Raw genomic sequence first — 14,193 nt, forward strand, 5'->3', positions numbered from 1 at the left:
CTGGGGGTCAAAACATGGATTCAGTGGAATTCCTAGCTGGTTCCTGGATGGTCTCTGACATCCAGGTTTGTCAGTCGATCGTATTTACTGAGTGCTTACTGTGTGCAAAGCCCTGTACTAAGCACTTGGGAGAGCATAACAATATAACAGATACATTCCCTACTCACAGCAAGCTTAAAATGAACTATTTTCAAAGGCTTTCTAAAATCCCATTTCCTCCAGGAGGCTTTCCAGATTAATTTTTATTCTCCCTATCTGATATTTCACAACTACTATTTTAGTACTTCCACACCACAATTAAGTTCTTACAACCTCTGGAGCACTTATAATAATAATGTTAAGCGCTTACTATGTGCCAAGCACTGTTCTAAGCGCTGGGGTAGATACAAGGTAATCTGATAATCCCACGTGGGGCTCACAGTCTTCATCCCCATTTTACAGATGCGGGAACTGAGGTCCAGGGAAGTTAAGTGACTTGACCAGGGTCACACAGCTGACAAGTGGCGGAGCCGAGATTAGAACCCACAACCTCTGGCTCCCCAGCCCGAGCTCTTTCCACTGAGCCATGCAACGCTTATGTACCTGCCTTTAGTACTCTAGTACTTTCTCCTACCTGTAATTTATCTTGGTGTCTGTTCCTCTCTAGACGCCAAGGTCCTTAAAGGCAGGGATTGTGTTTACAAACTCTCTTGTGCTCTCCCAAGCGCTTAGTAAAATGCTCTGCATACAGGAGGAGCTCACTAAATACTATTTACCAACTGACACTGATTAGGAATCAAAGGGGTGAGGGCAGCATCCACATCAGAATGGGCTGACAATGGAAGCAAAGCCAATATAACCAGTTTGCTACTCAAGTTGCTCATTAAAACATTTTAACCAACTCACCTCATAACTTTTTACCCACCCAAAGGAACCTTCCTATTCCAGGCAAATGGGCCACCTGAAATTCCCAGGACAACTACTAACATGCTAAGCTCACCAAGCACAATGCATGGCCAGAGCCTCAGATTGAGTGAAATTTCCTGAAGGGCCAGGGGATGGGATATTCTGTGGGCTCTGCCCAGCCCTCCTGGATCAGAATTCCAAATCCCTACAGGGCTTCTTCTTCAGCCTTCTAAACCTCCGGACACAGACGACCAGCAGGGTATTCAAAGCCCAAGAAATTCCTGACCTCTCTACAATAATACGAGATAGTTAACAGATCTGATCTGGATTTTGAACTGAGTGACAACCACTTTCACAAACGCCCAATCGCTATTCCCACTCGCTCCAACGCTCAAGTTCTCAGCAACATTTTTGACGACCTCCATCCAAAGCAACGATATGCAAAATTAAGTTTTCCAAGGTATCTGAGATTTCCAAGTAGCATAGCACTCAAACGCACGAATCCTAGATGAGTGCAGGGTTCTACCACGGTACACACAGACATCACTCAATATGCACAGTACTAAATTCTAATACTTACTTGCTGATTCCCCAGGGTGTGCAACTCCAAAGAGGTCAGAACGAAAGAAAGCAGCCCATAGACACACATACATGCAGTGCTGTTTGTACACTGTAAGACAAAAGTAATAATAATTGTAGCCATGCTGCTTCCCATAGTCCGTTGTCGAATAACGAGCCTCGTGCATCCCCGGCCCAGACTCAGCACCTTGGAAACTCGGAGGAAGAGAATCTGAGATCCTATAACCTTCCCATCCACTGGCTACAGTGTCTGATTAATGGGAATGAGGAAAAAGTGGGCAACAGTAAATTCCATAATGAGTCCTCATCCAACTGCAAACAGAGCTCACTTTCAAATAAATCACTGTTTACGTGGGGAAAGGTGGGGGGACTCCATCTCAGTCTACAGAGAGGTTGGAGGCTCTTGCCTAGCTGATGGGACAGCTGTGGCTAGCCAAGCTGCTCCGGTCACTCCACGGGGGCGAGGGCCACCACAGCTTGACTCCCGGATCTGCTCTTCCCAGGTCTCCGGAGAGGTCTGACCGTTTTCCATCAGGGTCCCAAAAGGCCCAGAGTAACGGCTGTGGGATCTATCCGTTCTTTGAAGCCCGTCCCTTCCCAGTCCTCACTCCTCCTAAAAGACACTGCTGCACTCCACGCGGGAAGTTGGCACCGCTGCTACCTATCAGCAAGGAAGGCCAATGGGATGAGTGAGGCGAGTGACACAAATTCCCTTTCTACTCAGGTAAGGCAGATTCAGCTCCAGCTCCAAAGACAGGATCCTCGGGGCTGCCCTCTTACCTCGTTACACAGGAGCGGTGATTAAGTCCAAGAGACTTCCGCCGACACCCAGGCCAGATTGAAATTCAACATGTAGGATCACTGACCAGTCTGTTTCCCCTGCCTGTAATTGGTTTTAATGTCTATCTCCCCACCTAGACTGTAAACTCCTTGTGGGGCGGGGATCGTGTCTACGCACTCTCTTGTATTGTGCTCCTCCGAGCTTTTAGTATAGTGCACGGCACACAGTAAGAACCCAATAAATATCATTATTGATGGATTATCGTGTGACTGAGGAACGGAACTCCTGAATGCTCACTCCTCAGACACTCCCGAAGACCGAGGACTCACGTTATTCCCTCCGCTGGCCAGAGACCGAAGGAGCCGGGTGAGGTACTGGAAGACATTGAGCTGGATGGCCGTGCTGCCCATGCGTCTGATGGCGCTGCTTGTCTCTTCGGGATTGAGGGTGTGGCGGAGCAGAGCCCAGGCCAAGAGCCCAGGGGCTTGATGAGATATGTCCCCGAAGGTCAGCATCAGACGATCCATATCCTAATCGTGAGAGACGATAAACACGCTGACATCGATGGAGTGGGAGCAGACTGGAATACCCGGCTCTGCCCCTTGTCCGCTGTGTGACCCTGGGGAAATCACTTCGCTTCTCTGTGACTCACTTACCTCATCTGCAAAGGGGGGGTTGAGACTGTGAGCCCCACGTGGGACAGGAACTTTGCCCAACCCGACTGGCTTGTATCCACCCCAGCGCTTAGTACAGTGCCTGGCACATTGTAAGCGCTTAACGAACACCATTATTCATTCATTCATTCAATCGTATTTATTGAGCGCTTACTGTGTGCAGAGCACTGCACTAAGCGCTTGGGAAGTACAAGCTGGCAACATATAGAGACGGTCCCTATTATTATTATTAATAATAAAATACAGAATCTATCAGAGCACTGGGGCATCAGCCGAGCCTAAACACAAGATAAACCTTCATACTAACTCTTAATTACTACTACTACCAATAACAACCATAAGAACAAAAATAACAGCTGTGGTTATTTGTTAAGTCCTTACTATGCTCCAAGAACTGTACTAAGCACTGTGGTAGATATGAGACCATCAGGTCCCACGTGGGGCTCACAGCCTACGTAGGAGGGAGAACAGGTACTGAATCTCCATTTTGCCGATGAGGAAACTGAAGCACAGAGAAGTGAAGTGACTTGCCTATGGTCACACAGCAGGTAAGTGGTGAAGGAGGGACTAGAACCCTAGTCCTCTGTCTCCCAGGCTCATGTTCGTTCCATTAGGCCAAGCTGCAATTAAACGCCACTGCCTAAATCAGATGTCAAAGAAGCTGGTTTCTTAGGCTCCGCCACTTGTCTGCCGTGTGACCCTGGGCAAGTCACAACTTCTCTGTGCCTCAGTTCCCTCATCTGTAAAATGGAGATGAAGACTGTGAGCCCCACGTGGGACGACCTGATCACCTTGTATCCTCCCCAGCGCTTAGAACAGTGCTTGGCATAATAGTCAGCGCTTAACAAATACCATCATTATTACCATTATTATTATTAGGGAGAGTATAGTTACTCCAGCCTAAGTGAAGAGGCTCTTTGCTGGTCACCCTAAACCTCCAATCGCGGACACATAGGGTATCAACAGCCACAGCACTCTGTTAGATCATAAGCTCCTTGAGGGCAGGGACCACGTCTCTTATTCAATTTTACTCTCTCGAGAATATGATGCTCCGTGCATACTATACACTCACTAAATACAACAGACTGGCTAGCCAAATCACTGGCTCTAAGCTTCCTTCCCAACAGCCAACTCCCTTACCAACTATCTTTCCCCTTTTCCTTTACACTCCAGCTTGTCCTCTGCTCTTCCCACACAAGTCTCCCAATATCCCTGCATCAGACTCTCCCACCACCACCACCACTGCTCAAGCCAATCCCCTCTGCTTCCTTTTTTTTTTTTTTATGGCATTTGTTAAGCACTTTCCATGTGGCGAACACTGTTCTAAGCTCTGGGGTGGACACAGGCTCATCAGATTGGACCCAGTTCCTGTCCCACATGGGGCTCACAGTCTAAGAGGGAGAACACACCGTTAATCCTCATTTTACAGTTGAGGAAACTGAGGCACAGTGAAGTTATGATTTGCCCAAGGTGACACGGCAAGCGGTTGGCAGAGCCGGGATTAGAACCCATGTCCTCTGATGCCCAGGCCCGTGCTCTTTCCTCTAGACCACGCTACTTCTTCAAACCGCATTCACTCCCTCTTCCAAAGACCCTATTCCAAAATCCCATCTCCTCTAGGCAGCCTTCTCAGATTAACCCTGCACTCACCTCGGGACCAAAGCTGCACTTTATGTACAGATTTGAGATTTTTGTCATTTTAAAGCAACACCTATGGTCTCTTGGCTAATTGTTCTGTTCCGCTTATTACGCTTGTAGGCCCCTATTAACCTGTAGGCCCCTTGAAGTCAGAGACCCAGTGGTCTACTTCAGTGTAATTCCCTAGGCCTTTTAAGGAATTACACGTACTAAGCGCTCCAAGCAAATTATTGACGACACTACCTGACAGACGAGCCCATCCTGGGCAAACTGATGCAGCTCCATCCTATCGTCCAAAGCGCACTTGTGTAAGGAATCTATATCCATGCCCTCCACCAGGATCAGAGCACTGAAGTAGCTGGAGGAAAGAAAATTCAGTGTTAAGGCAATCAAACCATGTGCTCTGGTTGGAGGTGCAGAATAGCGCAGGATTTGGAAAAGTTACAGGAGGAAACCCGTAAGCTGAGTTAACAGCTGAGCTACAATGTGATCTAGAGAAGCAGCGTGGCTCAGTGGAAAGAGCATGGGCTTTGGAGTCGGAGGTCATGGGTTCAAATCCCCACTCCGCCACTTGTCAGCTGTGCAACTCTGGGCAAGTCACTTCACTTCTCTGGGCCTCAGTTACCTCATCTGTAAAATGGGGATGAAGACTGTGAGCCCTACCTGGGACAACCTGATCACACTGTAACCTCCCCAGCGCTTAGAACAGTGCTTTGCACATAGTAAGCGCTTAATAAATGCCATCATTATTATTATTATTATTATCTAGAGGGAGGCAAACACTTCATCTCCAAACCGCTGCACAATCCTAAACACAACTTTTTACGAGTTTGTTACCCCATTAGTAAAATGGGAACTATATTTGCCCACTCACTTCAGATCATGCCTAAATACTTTGACCTCCCAGATTTTTTTTAATGGCACTAGTTAAGTACTTATTACATACCAAGCACGGACTAAGCACTGGGGAAGATTCAAGATAATCACGTTGGACAGTCTCTGTCCCACACAGGGCTCACAGTCTTAATCCCCATTTTACAGACACACAGAAGTGATTTGCCCACGGTCAAAAAGCAGGCAAATAGCAGAGCAGGGATTGGAATAAGGTCCTCTGATTCCAAGGCCCGTGCTCTTTCCATTAGGCCACGCTGCTTCTCATGAAGAGAGGAAACTTAGCCGACACTGCTCTTGTCGGCTAAGAAGCACAGTGCTATAATGACTTCCCCCTCCCATCTTCTCTCTCCGCCCGCGCTATTTGACGGGAGGGCTCACCCAATCCGTTCCACAAAAGGGTCCATGCTCTCATCTACCAGGTGCCGGTTGGTCTGCCTGCAGCCAAACCCTTGCTCTTTAAACATCTTGGTTAACACCAGAAGGTCAGCGGGCATCATCTCAAAGTAGGCGTAGTACAGGAAGATGATTTCCAGGAGCATCGACTGCTCGCGCAGGCACTGGACAAACCAGCGGGACACCTGGCGCTCCGTCTGTGGGCACACGTTCACAAAACGAGAAACAAAACAAGAACTAAAATCAAGAAGAGGGCCTCGAAAGATGATTTAGTCTGTTCCTTTCTTCTATGTACCCTCTTATGATGACAGCAACTATGGTATTTGTGACGCGCGTACTATATGCCAGGCTCTGTACTAAGCACTGGGATAGATACACGATAATCGGGTTGGACACAGTCCCTGTTCCGTGTAGGGCCGACAGTCTTAACTCCCACTTTACAGATGACGTAACTGAGGCCCAGAGAAGTGAAGTGACTTTCCCAAGGTCACACGGCAGACAAGTGACAGAGCCAGGATTAGAACACTGGTCCTTCTGCCTCTTAGTCCTGTACTCTATCCACGAGGCCACAAGGATTCTCCATAAGAGGGTCCTTTGCCACCAACGATAAGTGGTCCAGAACCTTTACAGTTTGAAAGCAAAGGCTACCATAAATAGTATGTTTAGACTTTTAAGATTCATTCACTCGTATTTATTGAGTGCTTACTGTGTGCATAGCACTGTACTAAGCACAAGTTGGCAACATACAGAGACAGTCCCTACCCAACAGCGGGCTCACAGTCTAGAAGGGGGAGAAAGACAACAAAACATATTAACAAAATAAAATAGAATAGTAAATATGTACAAGTAAAATAAATAGAGTAATAAATCTGTACAAACATATATACAGGTGCTGTGGGGAGGGGAAGGAGGTAAGGCGGGGGGGGATGGGGAGGGAGGGATAGGGAGGGGAAGGAGGGGGCTCAATCAATCAATCAATCGTATTTATTGAGCGCTGTGCAGAGCACTGTACTAAGCGCTTGGGATGTACAAGTTGGCAACATACTTGGCTCAGTCCGGGAAGGCCTCCTGGAGGAGGTGTGCTCTCAGCAGGGCTTTGAAGGGAGTCAGATGACAATAAAAGCCCAAAGAGAAAGCCACGCCCTCGACTGTGAAATGGCTTTGACGAAGACGAGACCGTGGGCCCCCAACAGTTATCCTTTTAGGCTATCCAAAAATAATTTGGACAAATAAGGCCAGGGAGAAGGGAGAAATGGCTAATCTGGTGGCTAATAATAACGATAATAATGATGATGATTGACGGTGATGATAACAGTAATAATGGTAATAATAACTGTGGTATTTGGTAAGCGCTTACTCTGTTCCAAGCACTGTACTAAGTGCTGGAGTAATACAAGACAGTCAAGTCCCACATGGGGCTCACAGTCTAAAGAGGAGGGAAAACAGGTACGGAATCCCGATTTTCGACATGAGCGAACTGAGGTGTAGAGATTTGTGCCCAAGCAGCAATTAAGGGCTCAAGAAAACATGGCATCCTCTCAGATTCGGTGGAAATTGGGTCTTTTTTCCATCCAGGAACCTCCTGGCTGGTAGCATGAAATTCATCTGCTGCGAACCTCACAGTATCTTGAACTCTTTGGAGATTAGCTATAGAAGTCACCAAGGTAATGCAAAGCTTCACTGCTCTGGGGGCTAAAGGCCTTCATATCTGTCATTCACTTTCCCCACCTTCCAAGCCTTACTGAAGGCACATCTCCTCCAAGAGGCTTTTCCCCAACTAAGCCCTCACTTCCTCTTCTCCCACTCCCTTCTGTATCACCCGGACACTTAGATCTGCACTCTTTATTCCCCCTCCCTCAGCTCCCAAGGGATTTATGTACATATCCGTAATTTACGGGAAGGGAACATCTCCACCGATTCTGTTGTGTTCTACTCTCCCAAGCATTTAGTACAGTGCTCTGGACACAGTAAGCACTCGATAAATGTGATTGATTGACTACAAGCTGGACCAGGACCAAAACAGCCACATACCATGAGATTTCCATGGGTCTCCCATGTTGGCGCTTCGGTTCTGTATAGCTCTTCAAACTGCTGTCGGTATTTTAAAACCAGTTCCTTCTCCAGCTTATCAACACACTCGGAGTACTCCACCTTCAAAGTTAAAACAGCAGTTTACACTTCCACTGATATGTGTGCAAGATGAAACTACCGACCTCCTGACGTGCAGGGAATTCCGGTGTTTGTGGAGAACGTGATGTGGTGCGAGGAGACAGAGAGAAGACAGAACTTACTCTGTAAGGGTGCCTCTCATCCTGGAAGTACGTGAGTAGATGCAGGACACAGCGCAGAATACAGGTCCTTTCCTCATAATAATAATCTGCAATCTGAAAACACCAGAAACCTCGCTATTGCTTCCACATGTACGTGTTGTTTGTTCCAGGAAAATAGGGTAAAGCAAGTCAGTTCAGGCCCAGGGGCTCCAGTCCTGAGAGAAACTGGGCTTGAACTGAAAGAAATCAGGCAAGGGGCAAAAATCTGAAAAAGTTTATAAACCAAGAGTCTGGGCACAAGTCACACAGCGGGTGGGCAGGTCATATTATTTACTCATGAGCATTTTTCTACCTGACATTGTGCTTAATTCTCCTTTTGAGAGCTACTACTAAACTGGCAGTGCTCTTGAGGAAAAAAAAAAACCACCATCCCACTGTAGGTAGATCAGTGGAAACCCTGAGCAACACAAAAGAAACTCCTGGGAATTACTTTTTTTTAAATGGTATCAGGAGGGGACCTATTTCACAGTTCATGGTCATTCTGTTCAAAGAGAAATTCTTCTTCAAGTATGGAATCGGGATCAGTGGAAACCCTGAGCAGCACAAAAGACATTCCTGGGAATTACTTTTTTTTAAATGGTATCAGGAGGGGACCTATTTCACAGTTCATGGTCATTCTATTTAAGGAGAAATTCTTCTTCAAGTATGGAACTGGCCAGGCCCCAGCCTGAAAGAAAGCCTGGGGAAGGCCTGGGCAGGGGGACTGTTGCTAGGGCAATGGAAAGAGCAAAGGAACCAAAAAACTCTCTCTGCGGTCTCAGTCCTAGGGAAAAAAAATTATCATATCAATGGACAAAACAAAAAAAACGCTCACTACACATCAGCGTATAACATTCCCTCATTGCCAGGAAGGGGTAGTAAATTCCCTCGACAAGCTATAGTCTCTTCGCCAGCGGCAAATAAAAAGCCCAGAAGCGACCGGCCATCGGAACAGTCACAGAGGACAAGCTAAAGGATACGCCAGCTAATTTTATCGCCGAGAAAGCAAACCGGAGACTGTTACTGACCTTCAGGATCAGAGCCTGGCTTTGTCTCTCATCTTGGAGGACTGTCTGGAAGGAAATCATGCGAGAAGAAGAAAAACAACATGACTTAGTGACGGCCATCGGGGAACACCGGAGGCAGGGCCAGACGTTCGGGGCATCATCTCCCTTGCTTAGACCAGTGATCTTAGACCTGCGACCTGTGACCATCCAACAGCCTCCCTCTCCTACAGGTGACTGGACTTTCCTCCGTCTTGTCAGCCTTCCCCCCTCTCCGCTCTGTGCAATCCCAGGATCCAATTTGGTGATATTTTCTCAGGCTTAGCAGCAGCTGACAACAAGCAACCCCATGGAGAGATCTGCTGACCTCTCTGGGGTAGTAAATGCTGCCAAACCCCAACCTACACGGGGGTCCCCCTGACCAGGCGGAGGGAAGGGAAAGAGGTGGGACCTGAACACAAACCGCACACCTTCAGTGAGTCCCGGGTGCCCCTGTAATCCTCTTGAAGAAAACACTGGAGCAACTGCACACTCTGCTCTTCATCCAGCCCCTGGACCGAGGAGAGTGGGAGGCAACAAGAGTCAGAAATAACCACATCAGCAAGACACTTCATTAACTCGTCCAGAGGCCCTCCCTTGGGAATAAACAGAGGCTAAGTAATGAACAAGATTCCAAATTTTAAAAAGTAAATAGATCAAACAGCAAAAGATACTTTGGAGTGCCAAGAAAATTAAACTGCTTGGCCGTTCTGAAGATAAACACAGACTAAAGAGTTCCTTCCACTCCGGGCTACAAGAAGAGAGGGAATAATGAAACCAAGCGTTTCCCACTCTGTTCCTGTCAGGAACACTTCAACTTTGCCACATACACAGACAGGGTGAAAAACAAGATTAAAAAGATTAAGCTCATGTAAAAAAAAAAAAGATTCATGCTTCAGAATGTTAATGAAAATAAAACACATACCTATCTACATACAATCAATCAATCAATCAATCGTATTTATTGAGCGCTTACTGTGTGCAGAGCACTGTACTAAGTGCTTGGGAAGTACAAGTTGGCAACATATAGAGACAGTCCCTACCCAACAGTGGGCTCACAGTCTAGAAGGGGGAGACAGAGAACAAAACTAAACACATTAACAAAATAAAATAAATAGAATAGATATGTACAAGTAAAATGAATAGAGTAATAAATATGTACAAACATATATACATATATACAGGTGCTGTGGGGAAGGGAAGGAAGTAAGACGGGGGAGATGGAGAGGGGGATGAGGGGGAGAGGAACTCACCAGTTCTAAAAATACAGTATATTAAAGAAAGTTTAACCACAGAATTTTACCACAAAGAAAGGCAAAACATGAAGCAAGAGAATACAAGGGAGAGACTGCAGTTGGGAACCAATATAGGGTGAATGACCTTCACCCAGTTTTCGAACAACAGAGAAGCAGTATGGCCTAATGGATAGAACAGGAGCCTGGAAGTCAGAGCACCTGGGTTCTAATCCCGGCTCCGCCACTTGTCTGCCGTGCGACCTTGAGTAAGTCACTTCACTTTTCTGTGCCTCAATTTAGTAAAATGAAGTTTAAGACTGTAAACCTCATGTGAGACATGGACTGTATGCAACCTGATTATCCTGTATCTTCCCCAGTGTTTAGAACAGTGCCTGGGACGTAGTAAACACTTCACAGGGACCATCGGAAAATAAAATAAAATAAACCATAAATGGGCACACTTCCTGCTGAGGGGTAGGAATTGGATTGCCACTGATTTTTACTTACCAAAAACTTGCTGATCCTCAGGCCCAGTTCTTTCAGTGGGGGGGCAACGTCTTTATTAGCTTTCACTTTTTCTTCTGAACTTGGACTATAGAAAGAACAAAGAAAGATTTACTTTTTCCATGTCTCTCAGGGTGGAAGGCACTTCTGGGTTTACAGCAGAACTCTGGAATCATTTTCCTTTAAATCTTCCTGCACTACGTATATAGTGTGGAAAATTCAAGCTGTCAAACACACGCTGTCCCTGCTCCTTTTCTCTTTCGACAAAAGGTGAAACTAAGAGAAAATCAGCTGAAAAGCAGAGCGCTCCTAGGGCCCAGCCCACTGCCTCTAGGCAGGTAAATTACTCCCATCATCTACGACAAATGGACCTCTCAGCTTTTCTTGAACAGCTCCAGGAAGAGAGACTTCACAGTGTCCCTGAATAATCCGGTGTTTGATCACACGGGTATTTTAAGTAGTTCCTACTTATACATAACCTCCTTGTGGGCAGGGATGCAGTTTCTCCACTTTCTTTTCTCCCCCCTAAGCTCTTAGTTCAGTGCTCCTCTCTCTTCAAAGCCTTATTGAAGGCACACCTCCTCCATGAGGCCTTCCCTGACTAAAGCCCTTTCCTCTTCTCCCACTCCCTTCTGCATCACCCTGTCTTGCCCCCTTTATACATTCCCCCCTCCCAGCCCTACAGCACTTATGAACATACCTGTAATTTATTTATTTCTATTACTGTCTGCCTTCCTCCCTCCCTAGGCTATGATAAACTCGTTGGTGGGCAGGGGATATATCTGTTCATTGTTATACTCTCCTCTCCCAAGCACTTAGTACAATTCTCTGCCCACAGTAAACGCTCAATAAATACGACTGACAGCTCTGGCACACTGTAAATGTTCAATAAATACCACTGATTGAGTGATGAACCGATACATCTGCTGCTTGACTCTAAACTCCACGCTTCCTCTTGTTGGCCATCCTGAGTCCTCTCTGACCCATTTAGTCCAGCACAGGCCAGCAGAGCCAGGGACAAGTGTGACCCCAATGCTGGACGCTTCAAGGGACACGGATCAGGACAACGGCGTAACCAAATATTGTCATGGCACCAAACGGAGGGCTAATTCTCTACCTGGGAGGTTTGTAGTAGGAAAGCCCTTCGAGCAGCCGCTGCCAGTGTTTATTCAATTCTGCCTCAATCTGATTCTGGAAGAGAAAAAAGGCAAAATGACAATTTCGACTCTCCAACAGAGGAGTCAGTTTGGCTGACCAAAGCTTGGGAAGAACGGAACAGGATGAAGAGAAAAACAATTGCACTTCACTTCCCAATTTCTGGGGCTATTCCTTAGGCGAATGAATGCCCTTTGGGCATTCAATATTCACCCCACCCTCAACCCCACATCCCTTAATGTACATATTTTTAAATTATATACTATAAACTAATCGTTTATATCTGTCTCCCCTGCTACACTGTAAGCTAGCTGTGGACACGGATTGTTTTTACCATTGTATTGTGCGCTCCCAGGTGTTTAAAGCACTCAATTAATCCCACTGATGAAGATGATGATTGAGGAAGCAGATTGTACTACTTGTGACTTCTCTAACTCACCTCGACCAGCACAAAAAGATTGGAATACAGAAACACAAGCAGCGAAAAATGCCAGAAGAAAGTGTTTGTGTGCGGGTGGGTAGGGGGTGGAGTGGGAGAAATCTAGATTACTTAGGGGGATGAAGGAAGAAATCCTGTAACACAAAAGGACTGCAATTCTCTTCCCCTCTCACTCTGACAGCTTTTTATATAATTATCACCCACAGAACCTAGTGAAACCACAACTTACCAGTTCCCTTAAAGCTGATCTTCCAAGTAGAATTGTCCACAGTTCTCTGCTACTCCTAGAGAGGAGAAATCCAGTAAGTTATCTTATACCTTTCATTCATGGTAACTGACATTATCTTATGCTCATCTTAGAGAAGCAGCATGGCCTAGTGGCTAGAACACGGGGCCTAGGAGTTAGAAGGACCTGGCTCCGCCACTAATCTGCTGTGTGACCTTGGGAAAGTCACCTAACTTCTCTGTGCCTCAGTTGCCTCATCTGAAAAATGGGGATTAAGACTGTGAGCTCCATGCGGGACAGGGACTGTGTTCAACTTGATTAGCTCTTATCTACCCCACTGTTTAATACAGTGGCTGGCACATATAAGCACTTAACAAATACTATATTAAAAAAAATGACCAGCGGGTCTACCACCAAGAACAAGGAATCCAACACCATCATCACTAATATTTATTGAGAACTTACTATGTACTACACGCTTGGAAGAATCTAATACAACAGATTCGGCAGACAAGCTCCCTGCTCACAATGAATATACAGTCTAGAGGGGAAGAGCGGCGTTAATATAAAAATATATAATAAAATGTAATATATAATTTAAGTGCTATGGCATGGAGTGTGGGACAAACATCAAATCCCGAAAGTCACAATTCCAAATACCTAATGATCAGACCCAGATGCCTAATGGGCATTTCTAACATGTCTGCAGTAACTTTTCAGTTGTAAAAGATGGGGGAGACAGAAAATTTTCTAACGAAGGTTGTGAAAATTTTGATACTTTAAAGACACAGGTCAAATGCTTCTTTTGAACATACACCCCTCAAAACCAAGCCCACATCTTCTGTTTATTCTGCTTTTGTGCAAGGAACCTACCTCACCTCACTTCTCTACAACCCAGCCCGCATACTTCGCTCTTCTAATGCCAACTTACTCACTGGACCTCAATCTCTTCTATTTCACTGTCGACCACTTCTCTATGTCCTGCCTCTGGCCTGGAATACCCTCCCTCCTCATATCTGACAGACAATTACTCTCCCCACCTTCACAGCCTTATTGAAGGCACATCCCCAAGAGACCTTCCCTGACTAGGCCCTCGTTTCTTTTCCCACTCCCTTCTGTGTCGCCCTGCTGCCTTTATTCACCCCCTTCATCCTCAGAACACTTATGAACATATCCACAATGTATTTATTTATATTAACGTCTGCCTCCCCCCTGGACTGTGAGCTCAATAGGGGCGGGGATTGTGTCATATTGTCTGCAAATGCATATATATATATATATATATGTGCATATATATATATATATATATATATATATATATATAAAAATATGATTGATTGATCGGACCAAACACCTGGAGGCAGCTCAATGCGTGTTTTTGTGGGAGCTTAATTGATGATTACTTGTCTGGTTCGCCTTGGGAAAATCCCTGAAATTA

The 14,193-nt window shown here is 46.0% G+C and overlaps 1 protein-coding gene across 1 annotated transcript in view; it reads right to left on the reverse strand.

Moving 5' to 3' along the window:
* The window catches only part of NUP188 (nucleoporin 188), a 50,099-nt gene that overhangs the window by 26,578 nt on the left and 9,328 nt on the right, over window positions 1-14,193 (reverse strand). Inside the window, exons 2-12 of the mRNA XM_038745017.1 lie at window positions 12,759-12,813; window positions 12,053-12,126; window positions 10,939-11,023; window positions 9,628-9,708; window positions 9,182-9,226; window positions 8,136-8,228; window positions 7,876-7,995; window positions 5,830-6,041; window positions 4,801-4,915; window positions 2,575-2,775; window positions 1,466-1,555 (exon numbers count right to left, since the gene is read on the reverse strand). Coding sequence (XP_038600945.1) covers window positions 1,466-1,555; window positions 2,575-2,775; window positions 4,801-4,915; window positions 5,830-6,041; window positions 7,876-7,995; window positions 8,136-8,228; window positions 9,182-9,226; window positions 9,628-9,708; window positions 10,939-11,023; window positions 12,053-12,126; window positions 12,759-12,813 — 1,171 coding nt within the window. The remainder of the gene's footprint in view (window positions 1-1,465; window positions 1,556-2,574; window positions 2,776-4,800; window positions 4,916-5,829; window positions 6,042-7,875; window positions 7,996-8,135; window positions 8,229-9,181; window positions 9,227-9,627; window positions 9,709-10,938; window positions 11,024-12,052; window positions 12,127-12,758; window positions 12,814-14,193) is intronic.

This window comes from Tachyglossus aculeatus, chromosome 4 (assembly GCF_015852505.1).
Source record: "Tachyglossus aculeatus isolate mTacAcu1 chromosome 4, mTacAcu1.pri, whole genome shotgun sequence".
NCBI lineage: Eukaryota > Metazoa > Chordata > Mammalia > Monotremata > Tachyglossidae > Tachyglossus > Tachyglossus aculeatus.